The 17500-nt window shown below is 46.5% G+C and overlaps 2 protein-coding genes and 2 pseudogenes across 3 annotated transcripts in view; all 4 read right to left on the reverse strand.

The window, feature by feature from the left end:
- LOC115952239 (protein XAP5 CIRCADIAN TIMEKEEPER-like) overlaps positions 1 to 2342 on the reverse strand; it is a 7595-nt gene extending 5253 nt beyond the window's left edge. Inside the window, exon 1 of the mRNA XM_031069332.1 lies at positions 2220 to 2342. Coding sequence (XP_030925192.1) covers positions 2220 to 2342 — 123 coding nt within the window. The remainder of the gene's footprint in view (positions 1 to 2219) is intronic.
- On the reverse strand, positions 288 to 4855 carry LOC115952249 (annotated as a pseudogene). The gene is made up of 2 exons (XR_004083303.1): positions 4747 to 4855; positions 288 to 3828 (listed from the first exon to the last, which is right to left on the reverse strand). The product of XR_004083303.1 is annotated as an NADH-ubiquinone oxidoreductase chain 4-like (transcript).
- A 2971-nt stretch (positions 4856 to 7826) lies between these two features.
- On the reverse strand, positions 7827 to 9061 carry LOC115952259. The gene has a single exon (XM_031069351.1). The coding sequence runs from the start codon at positions 8655 to 8657 to the stop codon at positions 7827 to 7829; it is 831 nt and encodes a 276-aa protein (XP_030925211.1). The 5' UTR covers positions 8658 to 9061.
- A 4011-nt stretch (positions 9062 to 13072) lies between these two features.
- Positions 13073 to 14733, reverse strand: LOC115952269 (annotated as a pseudogene).
- Between the last annotated feature and the right edge of the window lie 2767 nt (positions 14734 to 17500).

The following is a 17500-nucleotide window of genomic DNA, read 5'->3' on the forward strand; positions in this document are numbered from 1 at the left end:
ACATCGTAGACCCCCACCCCAACTCTATCTTCCTTATCGGTGAACCGGAAATAGTGCATAGGTACTCTTCAATGCAGCGGGAGCGAGACGACGTGACATACTACGATCACGTTACAGAAGTGCTGCCCCCTTCGGCTCGGCAATATGGAACCTCTCAACAGCTCCCGTTCCTTTATGAGGTCCTATCGGGATGGGTAGGCCCAAGCCTTCCCCCTCCCTCCATAAGACCCTCTTTCTCTTTCTCGAGGGGGAAAGAGAAAGAAGAGAATCAATCCTTTCTTCTCTTCTTTCATGTGAACGGCCCTATCTTGTATCGAAAGGTTTTTCGTGCTATACACCACGTTGAGAAAGACCAGCCTCCTATGTATCGTACCATTTTTTTACCTCGAAAGGGGGGGTCCTCCTTATGATGCTACGGACGGCTGTCCGAAGTGCAAGAAGGGGTAAACTCGGCCAAAATATGACACCCGAAGGGCCCGGCGCGCACAATCCTATCCTATCCGAGTCCGAGTTTACCGTACCTCCGGCCCTTATGTTACGCGACCGTAATATTTTGTTACCTTCCACCGCCGTTACGCCAGAAAGAAAAGGTTCCACACGAGCTCCCGTTCTGCGGCGTGGTGGCAGGACCGATAAGGGGATTGGCTCCGGGTGTAGATAGGGTCAAATCCGCAGGGATCATGCAAATACATAGGCCCCTTCCCTTCTCTTTTGGATGAATGGGGTGGTTTAGAAGGCGCTTTCCGATCTACGGTCCCTCGGAGCGAGGGGTTAGGCAGGTAGTATGGGCCCTCTGACTTCCAGCTATGCGCTGTGCAGCTCCCGCGAAGCGAATGAAGGGAAGCTCCTCGAGCTTTCTCCGCCAGCGGCTTATGTAGTGGTCGGCCTTATAAAGCTCGCTAAGCTTCCCTCCCCCTTCCCTTATTAAATGAAGTGGAAAGTCTTCACTTAGTAGTCGGCATTCTATAAGCGACTTGTCGAGTCTACGAAGCTTTGCTTTTTGTAGTCGGCCCGTAATGCCCCCCTTCATTTGCTTGCCTCCTTCCAGCTCAGAATGCTTGGCCTCCTGCGCCAAGTCGGTCTTTTAGGCTCGGCTTCGTCCTGGAAGCGAAGCTTCTACGACGAGTCGCTTCTCTCCTTCTCTACTCTCGCTGGCGGAGAAAGCTCGAAGAGCTTACGGGTGAGCTTACGTTTACTCTCAGCCTCTTTGATTGGTAGGCGGGCGGGCTAAGCCCCCTACTTAAGATTCCATTCATAAGGGGAATTTTCTGTTGTCGTGACGCTTTGGTTAGACCGACTACTCTACTATAGGCTACTTCTAGCTTCTATAGTGGCCCTTCCACTTTGGTGTAGTTGTAGTTTGTATTGGTACTGAATGAACATATCAAACAAAGGCGAGCAGTATAAGCCCTTCTCCGGCCTGGGAAAAGCAGCGAACTCTAGAAGCTAGGGCGTTGTTCACCTTTGGACACGAACACTATTCCGTTCTCAGCGGAAACCCGCCTTAGAGATTGAACGTCGACTTATCTTATTGCCGTGTTCAATCTAAGACAGCGCTGATAGCTTGTAGTGAACAGCCCCCTTATGAAACCAACCGAAAGCAGCCTTTGGTACTTAAGTAGTTAAGGTTTGGAACCCTTGCAACTATGATAGAAAGCCGTTTGCTTGTTGCCAAACCCTTCGCCTTTCTTTTGAATCAAAGTAGGTCGCAACTGTTGTATTTTAGTCGGTCGGGGGAAGCTGCCGCTTATACGAAAGCTCCGCTTCCTCGTCTTGCTACTGGCAAAGCTTCTACTTTGCTTGCTTCTCTCGCGCTTGCTTGCGCGAAGGCTTAAAGTCCTTTTCGCTAAGTCCAAAAGCTTCCGTCAAAGCGAAAGATCTAATCCAACAGAAATCTCCCGCATATTGAGCGCAGCTGATATGCGGCTACGGCTAGGCGATCATATCATGCCATAAAACCTTTTTATATGTATAGAGAGATCCCCTAGATATACAGATAGAATAGATGTTCATGGATAGACAGACATTCCATTGATTCTTAGTTTTGGGACTGAAAAAGCTCGTCGATCCAAATGAATCATTCTTCTGGTCTCTCTTCGCCCCCCGCCCTGAAACTGACCCACAGCACAGCGCCCATTCGCTTCGCGCGCGGGAAGGCAACGAAGTTCAGTTCATGAGACCGCGGCGGAGTGGAGCAGCCGCGACACGAAGTTCCTTACCTTAGCTGGATCTCGCTGGTGCCACCTAAACGGTAGGTAGGCGACGGATGTGTGACGTTTGGAGTTGTCGTTCGTGCACCTGTCCCCAATGGAAGAATGAGTGATCCGTTCCCTGCAGATCATGGCCTTACCACTTGGTCCCCGATGGCCAGCGGGGGATTCCGTATAGCAGCTCACGTTCGTTTGCGCTGCGCGTTCCCGCTGGACTGGGCACGTGTTAGCTGTAGGAAGTATGGTTCCGAAAGTGACTTCGGTTCGCCAGTTCAGGCTCAACTCCTCGCTTTACGTTAGCGGACCTACAGGTCGGGCCGGGGCTCTGCGCTCTTTCTTTCTGTGTGGGACGATGCCGGGGAGAGAAGGGAATGCGTCGAGGCGGCGAACAACAACAACACAACTACATTATTTTGGCTTTTCTCTCCATGAGATGAGCTCAGTGCATTGGACCGATGGATAAGAGAACTGAGCTGGCCTAAAAAGCGTTTGGGCGCTCTACGTACGATGTAGACTCCATCAGATACATATCGATTTCTTTCTGATGGATCAAGAATAGATAGTTGTCTCATCAATAGATAGAAATCTCCGATTTCCCCTTACAATCGATTTGAAAATAGCACGTTCATATTGCTTTTCGTTCATTTCCGCCACGCCAACATAGCCGCCATAATAAGAAAAGCGGGCGAAGCAGCTAGAAGCGCTCGCTTTTAGCCCTTGATGAATTCTTATTCACGAATGAATTTTTATTTTGGGAAAGCCAACAGAAAGATTCGATTCTGACTTCGTAGAGCCGGTGCTGCTGTTGCCTGCGCGTAGGGCCGTCCCCCACTCCCGTCCCGGGGCGCTAAGGGGCTTTTGTTTTTGGAACAGACGGCAGTGTTTTGCTGACGCCTCGAATCAAGCTTTTGTTGCGACATGCTATGTTTTCTCCCCCATTGCTAGTAGGTTGATGGGTCGCACGCCCGGCACACATGTTTTGGCCTTGTGTGTCCATAACTCAAAATAGGTGACCTAACGGCCGCCGCCCGACTAAACATACCAATAGTCACCAGATTCATATGGGCTACTGAGGAGTAAGCAATGATCTTCTTAAGATCGATCTGTCTTGAAGTGGTCAAGGAAGTATATATTATAGCAATCGCGCTTAGAGTATAAATGAAAGGAGTGGAACAAAGTGTCGCTTCGGGAAACATGGGTATTGAAAATCTTAAAAACCCGTAGGTTCCCAATTTTAAAGGAATTCCTGCCAAGATGACGGATCCTGCCGTAGGTGCCTCTACATGAGCTTCGGGTAACCAAATATGAACTGGTACCATAGGCACTTTGACGGCGAAAGAGGCGAAAGAAGCAATCCATAGAAAGATTTGGCGCCGCTCACTAAATTCTGTGGTTAATAAAATTTGTAAATCGGTGGTTCCTGTTTGGAGAAGAATCAACAGAATAGCTAATAGCATAAAAACAGATCCAAGTAAAGTATAAAGGAAAAACTGATATGCTGCCTTGATCTTTCTTTGTCTCGAACCCCATACCCCTATAATAATGGTAGAGTAAGGGGTGGCCCCAAAGCGGAATTGACCAGTGGTGGTTGGTCGAAGCTCCAGTAGGTAGCCACTCCCTTCTCAGGGAACCGTACGTGAGACTTCCGCATCATACGGCTCCGTCCCGAGCTTCCGTCGTCGGCCTTTGTCATTAGACCACTCTCTATCTATGCATGTATTTTCAGCCTGGACTCTCGAATCTTTTGCTTCTCGGGCGGTGGCGAAGAATGCAGCTTGCGTTGCGGGAGATGCCCGCCCGTAGGGCCCGGCCCGCTTCTCGACCGAAAGAACCGCTCACTAGCTAGCCGGACTAGTGGGGGGCCCCTTCTGGAGACATACTGAAAACCATGCCTTTCGAACCGAACGCAACGCCCGTCTTCAAAATCAAAAGAGAAATGGGCTCGTTGGGAAGAAAGATGGAGTGCGACCTGTAGAGCACATGTAACGCACAGTCGGGTTGCTCACGCATCTTTCTCTCTCTCTCTAGATTTCTCTAGAGAGAGAGAGAAAGATGTGAAAGTAATAGCCTTATGTTATGGCCGCCCCCCCGACTTACGGCCTTTACGCTACTACTACTGTGATGTGAGCGGTTCAAATTGGTTTGATCTTTCCCAATTCTCCTGGCCGGAACTTGTACGCAGCACTTGTACGGAGGTGCATGCATAAAGGTTTGGAACTCTTTTCTTATCTGAATCTTAAGGACAGGACCCTACCCTATTCTCGAACCCTCTGCCGAGCTTAACCCTGCCCGCATTTCCTTTTGAAGGAGGCTAAAGAAATGTCTCCACCTGCTGCCAACAGTCTTTCTTCGAAATTATACTGAACGGGTCGATCCTCCCCTCCCGTTTGTTTTAGCAACTTCTCCTAAGGTCTCCTCACCAAGAGCTCCCCGGCGACGACAGAGAAACCAACCCGCCTGCTGTGGCGGGGCGGCTTTTTTGTTTCACAATAAGACCTGGACGATTATCCCTACCCTCGGTAGCTTACGAGTTTACGTCCATCCCTGGTCGGGTACAGTTTCCTTTCGATTTCTCCCTTGTAGCCGTTACCCGAATTCGCGCAAGTGTGTCCACACCCCCCAAACTGACTTGACGAGGAATCCATTCTCGCGAACAAACACAACCCCTACACACACCTAGGGGCACCCCTTCCTGCATATCCATACAAGACCCGAGTAGGCGGGTCGAGGTCCTACGAGGTACCCACTACTCGGAGTACCCTCCCAAAAGGAAAAAGATGTGTCTGTCAGGTTCGGTTCTTCTTAGTTGGGTTGGGCGGGTTCGACCAGAAATGCTATGCTTACACACAAGACTACCCCTCTTCCCGAAAGCTTCGCGGGGACTACTTTACGACGGCGGACGACCGCCCGTAGGGGGTTTACTGCACAAGGCCCCTGCAGAGGAAAAGCGTTATCCCAGCGAATAGAAGATGCTCAGCTCCGCACAACATAGGGATTAGCACGCTTTCGGGAAGAACATAGAATAGTAGAGGATCCAGCATGCAGAACACGGCGATCATTAGAAATTCACGAATTAGAGATGCTGTAATATACTCTTTCCCATAACTTCTCATACCAGACCAACCCACTAAAATGCAAATAGGGATCAGAAATGTGGTCAATATCACGAAGAATAAAGAGATACCGTCTATACCCAAATAAAAATGGATGTTTTCATAAGGAAGCCATCGAAGGCTTTCCACAAATTGAGATTTGGCCGTAGAAGGATCAAATTGTATCCGAGGAACAGGGGGATACAAAAAAGTAATAAGAGAGGCACACAGACCAATCAATCGTATCGGTCGTATTCTTGAATTTGGAATGAAAAGAGGAGTAATGCTTCCTAGCACAGGACACAGAATAAGACCACTTAAATCAGAATAGCATTCACAGAAATGTTCTAACATAGAGTAGAATCGAACATTGAAAAGATTAGTTGACAACATGAAAAAGGTGGGCGCCTAATTCCAATACAATAGGGATCCATCAGTGCAAGTCAGCTGAACACCGTGATTGATGAGTGGGTAGGTGGGTTAGGTGCACCTCTCGCCCAGTGGGAAGTAATGAGGCGAGTCCCTCCCCTGAATGAAGAAGTAGTGGGGCCCCCTTCCCGCGTATGCGCCTTTATTTAGATTCTTTCTATTTTTTCATTTTTTATCCAATGGAGAATCTTTCTAAAAAAATATCTCTGGCAAAACGCAATTCGTCGAAGGGATAAAAAAGAAAGGGAAGTTTTGTTTTTTTTGTCTTTCTTTCAATCCAAATAAGAGAACAGGGAAACCACTAAAAAAATGAAAGTTAGATAAAGAAGTTTCAGTAAGAACTAGCACTAGACTTCTTCCCCCCCTTTCTACTTTTCCTCTCTCCTTTTGTTTGTGCTTCTACCCGGACTTTTCATTCTCTTTATAGTTTATAGAAACCCCCGAGAGGAAATTTTGAGAATCATTTTTGTAGAAAGGTGAGGCACTTTTCCCGGCATACGGAAAAAAATCCAGGATGACGGCTTTCAAAAGACGAGTAAAGGACGGGGGAGGGGGAGGCTCTCGAAACCAAACGAGACTAGAAGGAACATGGGAATGAGCACCATTCCTATGAGTGCTTTTGTCTCGAAGAGCCAACAAAGGGGCAGCCCGCTCTCTCTATCTCGGTCTCGGTTTAGCATCATATATCAATCTGGAGAAAATGTAGATTGGTTGTAGTGCGGATTAAGGAAGCTGCTCTTCCATGCTGTGGCTGTGGAGGTGGGGGCTGTCGCCGCCTGAGAGAAGCGGAAGCCGAGGCCACCGAAGCCTATCTGCGTCGAGTGTGTCGATTGAAAGAGGAGGGGAGACAACTCAAATGCCAGCGCAAAAATAGAAAGAGTCGTGCCGTTCCAAATTTCATTTTTCTAAGATCCATTGCTCGATTTTGCATGCTCTGCTCCCAAAATGCAGAGAGACTTTCGAGGGCAGATCCGGGTTGGTTGGTCCGGAAAGTCATGGGAGAGGCGGGCTAAGTGAAATAGAATAATATACTGGTGCTACTGTAGAATTTTATGAATTACGCACGGCACACTTTCTATATCTCCTCCGTCTACAAGGTGAACAGCTTAGCTTACAGCACAGCGTGTTCGCCACCACACCGGCTGGCTGGTGCATTGGCCTCTTACCGTAATAGGGCCGAGAAGTATGACCCTTCGATTAAAACGCCCCATATCTCGTAACAGGCGGAGCGTGGCATTTCCTTTTATAAAGTCCGTAGAACTTCTAACCAAAAGATTGATTCTTTAGAAATCAAGTACCATTCAAAGAGTGCATTGCCTCTTTGAGTGAAGAAGAGAAGGGCTTTGTATAGAAAGCCTTGAGCCATGTTCGTCGCCCTAGGCTCACCATTATTTCATTTTATTTTACTTATTTATGGGTTCTAGCTCCAAAGAACATATACATGAAGCTATGTCGACTTACGTACGTCTCCTTGACCAAACGATCAGGTATACCACGCCACGTATCATCCCCTCTTTCCATAGAGGAGAGATAAAGAAAAAGAAAAGAAGGTAACTTCGATAAGGGGGGGCGGAAGGATCGCGCCCTGCCAATTTGGTGAGCTGGCAATTCTCGTATCTACGGCAATAAAGAAAATGCTTTATTGCACTTAACATTAACCTAATCTCGACGAAAGAATGTGAAGAGCTCGCTAGCAGACTATTCGATTCGTCTCATCAAGTCTTGGGCTCAGACGGAATCCTACCCTGCATCATCGAAATGCGCTTTACGGGCCTGAGCCACTTAACTTGCTATATTGACTGAAGGCCTAGTCAGCTAGTTTGCTTTAAGAAAAAGAGATTGCTACTCTCCGTAGCGTCACGAGCGGGATTTGAACCCACACTTCAGGTCTTCAAAAGAACACCCGCGAACTCCCTTTTATTCAAACGTGACTTTTGTTTACTCGGTTCACCACGAAAGGGCTACATCCGGGGCCGGTTCGGCAGGAAGCTTTTGAAAAATGCAGTGCACCAAAGTAAATAAGGAACGAGATGAAAGTCAAAGGAGTAATAGAAAAGGAGGGCCCCTAATAAAATATATAATTCTATTTTTCATCTTATCCGCGCCCTCTGTCTTTACCTTGAATTCTATCTAGCTCCTGGAGAAACTCCCCCCAATCTTCGCTGTGGGGGTTTTGGAAGGACCTCCGAAGGGAAGCGAGCTTCTGATTAGTCTCATCTATCCCTAAAAATTCGGCCTCCGCGAGCATAACGTCAATCGCACGATTGATATCGTGCGGATCATCCGGGAGAGGCTCATTGCGCGCGGTCAGTAGAGTGGCAGAATAGGTAATTAGCCGCGTCTTATTCTCCGCAAATTGATTCAACTTGCGTTCCGCGGCTTTGTATTCCGGGGTCCTTTCGAGGGTTTCCTCCGGCGCCGGCTGTTCAACTGACTGTTCCCTCTCATTACCATCATACGACGGTATGGAAGGGATAGAGGGGACCGACGCATCACTAGGAATGGGGGATAAATCCCTAGGTACGGACGGAAAGGATCCGTACAGCGAGTCAGGCTGACCCACATTAGACGGACCAGCATTAGAAGGCCCCGGAAGCGCTTGCCCTCCCCCTACAGTAAAGATGAGAGGGAAGAAATAGGGCAAAAGCTCACCTACATGAGAATTCAAATAGATTCGGATAAAATAGCAAAAGAAAGAGATGGCAAATAGCAAGGATAGATACATAACAAAGACAAGGCGAAAGCCGTACTTCTTTTTCAAAAGTACAGCATAACGACCAAAGAGAAAGCTGCTGCATAAAATCAGTATTGCAAAAAGCACTAGATTTTGACCGCTGGTGATTATAGCGGTTCCTTCTGATCCTAGAAAACGTACGCCACAAATTGATGCAAAGAAAGAAAGAAAGCGTAGAAAATACCGGGGCATGCTTGTTTTCTTGGGATTGTTCCTATTTTATTTCATTTTCCAAAAAGGCACATGCACTAGGTTACTTACGGAATCTCAAATCTCTCTCGACGCCAGCCAGGATCCAATTCTTCTTTTGTTTGGACCCGGAACACTAACACAATTGCGCTTCCTTGAAAAAGGACAAACAAAAGTTCATGCCAGAAAGAAAAAGAGCGGTTCGGTCAGAAGCGGCTACCACACACTCAATCCAATGAAGAAGCGCAAAAGCAAGACTGAAAACTTTCTGAGCAAACTGGGCCTTTTTTCAGTAAGGCTATAGCTTTCTACTCTACCAGACGTTGACCGGCTTAAATCAAGCACCTTTGGGCGCTGGCTTTTCAAAACCTATATAGCTTAATGAGAGACACTAGTCAGATAGAATTCAGATTCCTTGCTTTGCTTACTATAAGCAATTTTGGTATAAGAAATGATGTCTATGATGCGCTGTCGCATATGCGCTGTTAACTGAGATGATTTCCTTACCTTACAATAGTAATATAGTTAATAAGGGGTTGAGGGGTGTATACCAAAACCCGCGACGGAGGACTGATCTCCTTCTTCCTAGAAGCATCAAATCTTCCGATGTCTTTGTAAGAACAATAGTCAATTGAGCCACGGGAAAGCTTGAAGATCGGAAAAGCACCCTTTTGAATAGCAAATGAACCTCTGGAACGCCAGAAATAAGACAAGAAAAAGTTACAACCAAAATAAATGTGAATAGAACAACTGGCACTCGGTTTCATCAGCGGAGAAATCAGTAAGAATATACTTAATGGAACGGATTTTTATCTTTATTTCCTTCCTTCTATATAGTGAATTCAAGAATAGTGCGATGTAATGGATTCAATGACAGCGTCCCTCTTTCGGTATTGATTCGATTCTTCCATGGGGTATGGAGGTTGCATGGCGGGACTCCCAACTGATTGAATAGGTGATTTCCGATCTAAAATGGTCGAGGAGTAGGCCTTGGCAACAGCAACCTTTTATCCTGTCTTTATTTTCGTTTTTGTCTTCTCGGCTGGTTCTGAACGCTGACTGGTAAACTAATACGTCCTTAGTTAACATTCGATCTACCCAGAACGCTAAAATCATTTCGTTCTTGCTTGCTTTCCTTCTGTTATGAGAGAGAGCCGCTATACGGCCATTTCTCTTTAGACAAATGACTGTCCCATTCCACTGCTGGAAAATACCAGATTAGGATTCAGCCGCGTGGTGAATGAAAGAAGATTCATTGAATGAGTTGACGCTAAACCTCCTGCTCTTTAAGAGAGTAAGGGCTGTCTGCATTACTGGATTAACTAGAATTAATAGTAGTAGAAAGTAGGGGGCCACGTAGACTATTCAGAGGAGGTATGCTAATCAATGATCTACTGATGTAGCTAGTGCTACTGAAGCTGCTGCTAGATATGCTATTGGCTTAACTGGCTCTAAACCCTCCCACCCGATAAAGGAATGGAATTTCAAGTAGTCGTCTACACTTAAAAGCTTTCTTGTCTTCACTGATCAGCATTTAGTTTGGCCTAAGATTATCTAAGTCCGACCCATCACTGACTACTCGTCATGACGGGTCCATAACCATTCTCCTACCCATTTATGTGGTTGATATCTTGGTCACTGGCATAATGCAACTGCAATTATAAGATTCATTTTCGATCTTAAGGGGTCATTGCATTCTTTTTTCGGGATGGGGGTTCGACGGACTTTTCATGGACCCTTTCTATTCTACCGCAATCGAAGTCTTGCATTGAGTACTAATGTGGAGGGGCCCACCTCATCTAGTGATAGTGAGCAAAACCCAAATCAATTATCGTTAAGTGTTTCTTGCTTTCCCATTTTCAAGAAGATCCCGGGCTCGATCTGGTTTCCACGATATCGTTATGATCAATTAATGGGACTTGTCTTCATGAGACAGTCTTAGTGATGGAATCTTTACTCGGCCTTTGGGCATTCCCCCTAGTAGCTTTGGCCGGACCACCTTCCGCAGGTTTTGATTTGCCTTTTCCTTTGCCCTTCTGTCCTCCCCCTTGATTCATGGATAGAGCAACCATTTTATCTTTCCACTCCTCATTTTCTTTCACCAAAACTGCCCTCCTCACACTTATTGAATGAACTTTCTATGAAATATCTCTTGACTTATCATGCAAATTTTCCTATGCATCAACTACCCTGGAAGAAGCCTTAGTCAATGTACCATAAGGTGTTTCCTTTCCAATCTGGTTCATGGGCTAGGTTCCCTCAGCTCCTTCCAGTAATTCTTCACCCAGTTCGTCCACTTCATGAGTGTCTTCCTCTGTCTGTAGAGAAGCAAATCGATTAGAAGCTGAAGGACAGCCTATCGTCTCCAACGAACACTGGACTGCTGTATCTTGATCTGGGTCATTCCTGTCAGTGGTTTTTATTGATCTCTTGCCGCTCCTAGAACGACTGGGCTCTTCTAATGTTTGACTTTCTTCACCCCTAACATCAGTACAGAGTTTGGTGTTCCCCTTGGGCTTGTTTTCATCAGTTTTCTTCAGTAAATCATTTCTGCAAACACCTTCTGCTCGGGCTTTCTAGGATCAAAGGCTGGTCAATGAGCAGCATCTCTATCTGAACGAGTAGAGAGGCGTGTGAGAAAAGGCCAAAAAGCAAACCCTAACTAGGGTCCGGCCAAATATATATATTAATATAAAACCAAATAATTACAAGAGTGCCATATATACAATATTACAACATTATCCTTAATATGCCCCCTCAAGCTGATGTGGGAGACATCCACAACAGCTTGGATCGAAACTGAGAGAATAAAGGGTTTGAAAGCCCTTTAGTAAAAACATCTGCAATTTGAGATGATGAACGAATGAAGGAAAGGCGTAAGATTCCACGACACACCAATTCTCGAAGAAAATGATATGAAACTTAAATGTGCTTTGTTCTAGCATGAAAAACAGGATTGGCTGCAAGTTTAGTAGCACCCATATTATCAGAAGAAAGGGTAATAGGAGAAGAAGGAGCTATGCCAAGATCATGAAGAAGATATGATATCCATAGAAGCTGAGAGGTAGCAGAAGAAAGAGCCTTATATTCTGCCTCGGTACTAGACTAAGAAACAGTAACTTGCTTTTTCGTTGACCACGAAATAGGATTAGCTCCAAGGAATATGCAATGGCCCATAGTGGAGCGTCTTGTATCAGGACACCCAGCCCAGTCGGAATCAACATAACCTGTTAAAGTAGAGGATGATGTCGAAATAAAGGAGATGCCAAAGTTGATCGTACCCTTAAGATAGCGCAAAATACGTTTAACAGCTTGAAGATGAGTATCACGAGGTGAGTGCATGAACTGACAAACTTGTTGCACTGCATACATGATATCAGGGCGAGCTATATGTATAAATTCCGTGAGCAGCAATTGAACTGAGCGTTCCAAGTGCATCCAGCAGGAATCGAACCTACGAATTTGCCTCTTTATTAGGTTGGGCGCTTTAACCATTCAGCCATGGATGCAAAAAGACTCAGCGAGTGAACTAGGTTTTGGTATTCCTTCTCGAGCTTCTATTTCTTCCGTTAAGGGGGATTCGAGAAAAGATGGAATAAGAAGACGTGTTTCCAGAACAAAGAAGATACGGGTTGAGAAGGGGAAGTTAGCAAAGTTAGACAAGATTGGAATGAGCATAGGAACATGTATTGATGTACCAGATCGGCTAATGCTCCCAGGTTGATGCGATGTATTCCACCAGTTGACTGAAGACTTTATTATTGGTATATCGATCGGTCCAGCACGGATTGAAATAGAAGCCGGTTCGACAGGAAGCTTTTGAAAACGCAGTGCACCCAGGTAAATAAGAAACGAGATGAATACGGAGGTTAAACGAGCATCCCACACCCAAAAGGTGCCCCACATAGGTCTTCCCCGAAACCCCCCAGTAACTAAGGTAAACAACGTAAAAAAAGCACCCATTTCTGTACCGGTTCCGGAAGAGCGAAGAAAAAGGGGGTGTTTTGTTAATAGGAAGAAGAAAGTGTTTATAGCCGTAGCGATATAAACAAGAATACTCATCCGAGCCGCAGGAACATGTACATACAGAATACGAGAATTTCCACCTTGTTGAAGATCTAGTGGTGCTACCCGAAGACTTAAATGAATAGCCATCGCTGTTAAGAACAACCGAGATCCAATAAGAATTTGCGCGTAGCTTCTGGTCTTTGACATCAAAAAATACGGTTGTAATAACGAAATGGACATGTGAGAATTTGGTCCTAGCTAGTGGAACAAGAAAGACATGGATCTATATTCAATACGCAATAAAAGGATTTCCCCCAACGAAGAATTCCCCCTGGCTTTGTTTTCGCTCCGCTCGTGCGTGGCACTCCTTGCTCACGGAGCGGCATACCGGAAAAAAAATCAAGAAGAAAAAGCCCATTCCGCAACCTTCTTAACTAGAAAGAGGGGGTTCCCTGGGGCGACACAATATTGATAGAAGCTTCTTCTTCATTCTCAACAGGAATGCATCAACAAAACTGCCCTTCCATATAGATCGTCGTGGCATGAACTCAGAATTTCTTCGCTTCGATTCCGCCCCTGCCCGAAATCCAGCTTTGGTGGGCTTCCCTCAAGGTGAAACCGAAGGTCTACCTCCTTTCGTGCGCCCCTCACCTCCTCCATGAGGATGATCCACTGGATTCATTGCAACACCACGAACAAAGGGGCGTCTGCCTAACCACCGGCTTTGTACAGCTTTTCTAAGCTTACGTGCACCATGGTTAGGATTGGAAACTCTACCAATAGTAGCTCGGCATCGGGAATCCATGAGTTTTTCAACACCCGAAGGTGGCCGCACAAGCCTAAGAGAGAGCGCAGGGGGTGCTGGTTCCTTCATTATTTTAGCAAAAGTTCCTGCGGCTCGAGCCGGCTTTGCGCCTTGACCCGGATGACATTCAATATCATGTACCCATGTTCCTATACGTATATCGGTTAATGGTATGCAATTTCCTATTTGATAATTTAGATCAAGTATCTCGTATATATAAGCAGGGGGACGTGGCCAAGAAGCAGCCAGCTAACTGCCCCCTTCCGCTCGGCCTTTCTTCGCTGTATGAATAAGGTCTTAGTCTGTATGGGCATTCTGGGCGGGTCGCAATAAGTCGCTGGTCGAAGGTTTAGACCAATCGCAATTCATCACCATCTTGCCCGCTTCCAATTGATGACTGGCTATTATATAAGTGTTGACCTAAGCCCCTGTGCTGGGGCTCGGCTCCCGAACCGTACGTGAGCTGCCTCGTACGGCTCTTCCTAAGAACTTGAAGCCCCCTCTCTCTAAATAGAAATAAAAAAAAATGCATTTACAAGACAAAAAAAAGACTTTTTCAAAAAGCCTCCGCCCTCCTCTCCTATTCAACGGGGCTTTTAGAGAAGCAGCTTCCTTCCTTGACTTCTTTGCTCAGTCAAACTTCCTTGTTCCTTAGTGCAGTCTCGGTCCATAGTTTAAGACTCCGTTCCTTATAGCCTAGTCTATATCTACAGCTGACGCAACTCCGTACCGACGCCTTACTACTACTTAATTAATTCATTAACGGCTAAGCGATTTTATAACCTGAGCTTTCCTTAACCAGCTGACCTTACTTCGTAACCTTAACGTACTTTCTTTCTTACTTTAGCATAGGCCTTCGTCGGGCTTTCGCCCCTTCGCCTATAGGCGGCGGCATCTTGGCTTCGCTATCGCTCATGACTTGGTATAGAGTCCGTGTAGTCGTCGGCCTTCCCACCAGAGGAAAAGGCCTATGAGTGGTCGGCCTTTCGAATGCCTCCTTCCTTACTTTTCTGAGAAGCCCTTTACGACTATAATATAAAGGACAGGGGGCTGTTCACCTTTGGAAACTTAGCTACTTAAGTACTACTCAATACTAACAAGGCGAACGGGGCTCCCAGGCCGGGACGTCTGGCAGAATGCTTGGCCTCCTGCGCGGGAAGCGACACCCGAAGGGTGAGCTTCTGGCGATTCGCTTTTAGAACTAGATAATTTAATAGGCATTCGGCATTCTGAGCTGGAAGGGGGCAAGCAAATGAAGGGAGGCATTACGGGCCGACTACAAAAAGCAAAGCTTCGTAGACTCGACAAGTCGCTTATAGAATGCCGACTACTAAGTGAAGACTTTCCACTTCATTTAATAAGGGAAGGGGGAGGGAAGCTTAGCGAGCTTTATAAGGCCGACCACTACATAAGCCGCTGGCGGAGAAAGCTCGAAGAGCTCCCCTTCATTCGTTGCTAAGCCAAGGTCCCAGGTCTCCGAGTCAGACCGCGCCTTTTCGAAGAATCCTGCACCCATGGGCATACGGCCCGGCAGGCCTTCCCTTTCCGCCGGAGCTTCATGGGCGTTGCCCCGTTCCCCAATCAGATGTTTGGATGTGAGCTATACTCCGCGAGGAGCCAAACGGGCGTATGGCCTTGCCTTGCCATTTGACTGACCTCTCTTCCCGTGTGACTAGGAATGCCCAGTGACAACCTCTCAATTGTCACCGCCTGGCCTCTCTTGCTACCATGGTAGCACCTAGTGTGGTCAGCACCAATCGTGTTCGGGCAACGAAGCTTACACTCATTCACATTGGTTCATCCTGCTATGCCCTGGGCCTTTTGCTCTTCTAACGTAAAAGGTGGCCGGCCTTTCGTCAAGGCCCAGGAATCCGCTGGACATCTCAGCGGCGGGATTGAATACCCGCATCCGATCGAAGTTCCATTGGAGTGCCCCCCTAACATAAAGGAGGGCTGTTTCTAGGTGGGTCGCTTCGCGCAAGACATTGCTTAGGACCAACGGGTCACACGACAGGTGCACGATCGACTTTGCACGCTCCATCCTTCGGCCCTTCGCCTATCGGCTTGGTAGGCAAGCTACCTTGATCCGTCTTTGGCTTTGATTCGTTATGCTCAGCAGCTCCAACAAGCCCTAAAGTATCTTGCCGCCTAAAACTCCGCCAAGAAAGCGCTGCTTTACGTTTGATCCTATGTGCCCAGAGAATGCTATGCGTTCTCCACTTTCGGACCTCGAAAAGAGAGAACGTGTTTTTTCCTCTGAGTTTCTCTCTCATTCGCTCCGCGAAGAAAGCGGGCTTTGCCCCAGCTACCACTATCCTTGGGAAAGCAAAAGAGCTACCGAAAGAAAGGGATGCAGCCTCCCCCTTGGCCCTTTTTGAGGAGAAGGCAGAGAAGAAAACATCCTTCGCGCAAGTTTTTTTGCTTCCTGCGCCCTTACTAGTAAAGGGGCTCTTTTTCCAAGGAGGCATTCTGGTAGGAAGGCCGACCACTACATAAGCCGCCATCAGTCCAGGAGAGAAGCAAGCTACCTTTCTTTGATCCACCTTCCCGGGCAGGGAAGAGAACGAAAATAGGCCGCGGATGGTGGTCGTGGTAGATTCGAGGATCTTACGCGGCGGAGCGAACTCCTCTATCGTGTTGCATTTCCTCTGCCGGCGTAGCTGCAACCTCTCGATCCATCGTACTAGAGCGATCCGAGAAGAACGATTAGGATCATATTCTATCCTTTCTACAATGCCCATAGACGAAGTGCTTCGTTTCAGATCAATTCTTCGCTGCAATCGCTTCGATCCACCCCCCCGGTGAAAAACCGTAATACGCCCTGAGGAATTCCTACCAGCAGACTTCCCTGTACTCAAAGTGAATTGTCTAAGTGCTCTCCCCTCTTGGCTTTGTCTCATTGTCTATTTCGTAATCATTCGATTCCGTCCGAATTAGCTCCTACTCCTACTCCTTCTTCTCCTTCATCGTCGTTGGTCCTTTTGACATAAGATTCTCGGCTGCTCAAGAGACTGACTATCTCTCTATTTATTTATACGCAATATCTTTTAGTAGCAGAGTGACTACTGATTTCTGCTCGTAGTTCCTCTCTTGTTAGTGTACTCGTGGGACTTAGTAGTGCGCTCGTGATACAGTACTTGTGCAACAGCGCTTACGGCGTGCTCTCACCTGTACTATACCAAGGCATAGGGCCTTGCTGCAGCAATGGCAACAAGGAGACGAACCGTGGTAATCTTAGCAACAGGGCGGAACGTCTCCTCATAAGAATCCTGCCCATGAACCTCTTGCCACTAATCGAGCACCGGACCCCTCCTGTCAACCCCTTTTTTAGAAAAGCCTGATTTGGATTCGCAAGTCTTAGAGATGGGCCTGCCTAACACTTTCTTCTTATTCATTATCCATCCATCCCATTTTTTTGTGTGTCTTTTTTTTTTTTTAATCCAATGTTTACCAATGATAATTCAAATAGTCAAAGACGCTGTTAGTCACAGAGCCTTAGACCCGATCCGCTGTAACTAACAGCGCTATTTCTGGAAGACGGAACTCCGCCCCCAGGGGGTCCTAATTCGATCCAAATTGGCTTACTTGAAATACTCCCTGATCATGAAAGGCATTTTCCTAAAGAAATTCCAACATCTAAAAAGATGATTTTTACTCAAAAAAGCAAGAACTTTGATTCATCATCTAGTTCTAGGTTCAGAGAGAAACGACTTTCCCTATTGAAAAACTACTACAAGCCACTCATTTTTAGCTCGGAGTGGCAAATTTCATTGAGTTTAAACACTTAAAAAATCTACTTTTGATTGATTGGAAGAGAGACGAATGGGTGTAGCGAAGAAAGAAAATCGGAGTGCTATTTACATATAGATCTACATATAATAGATAGTGTGGTAGAAAGGTGCATCTAGTTCTTTCTTACTATCTATTGTATTGGATCTATATACCGCTGATTCCATCCAGTCCACTCATTTCATTTAAGACTTGGAATTGGAATCCCTTTTCATTTCTTCAATCATTGATAAGAACTAATAAA

The sequence above is a fragment of the Quercus lobata genome, chromosome 1 (assembly GCF_001633185.2).
Source record: "Quercus lobata isolate SW786 chromosome 1, ValleyOak3.0 Primary Assembly, whole genome shotgun sequence".
Classification (NCBI taxonomy): domain Eukaryota; kingdom Viridiplantae; phylum Streptophyta; class Magnoliopsida; order Fagales; family Fagaceae; genus Quercus; species Quercus lobata.

Excerpts from the sequence above, each read along its gene's own strand:
- LOC115952259 (XM_031069351.1), bottom strand. The coding sequence starts at position 8,657 with ATGCCCCGGTATTTTCTACGCTTTCTTTCTTTCTTTGCATCAATTTGT.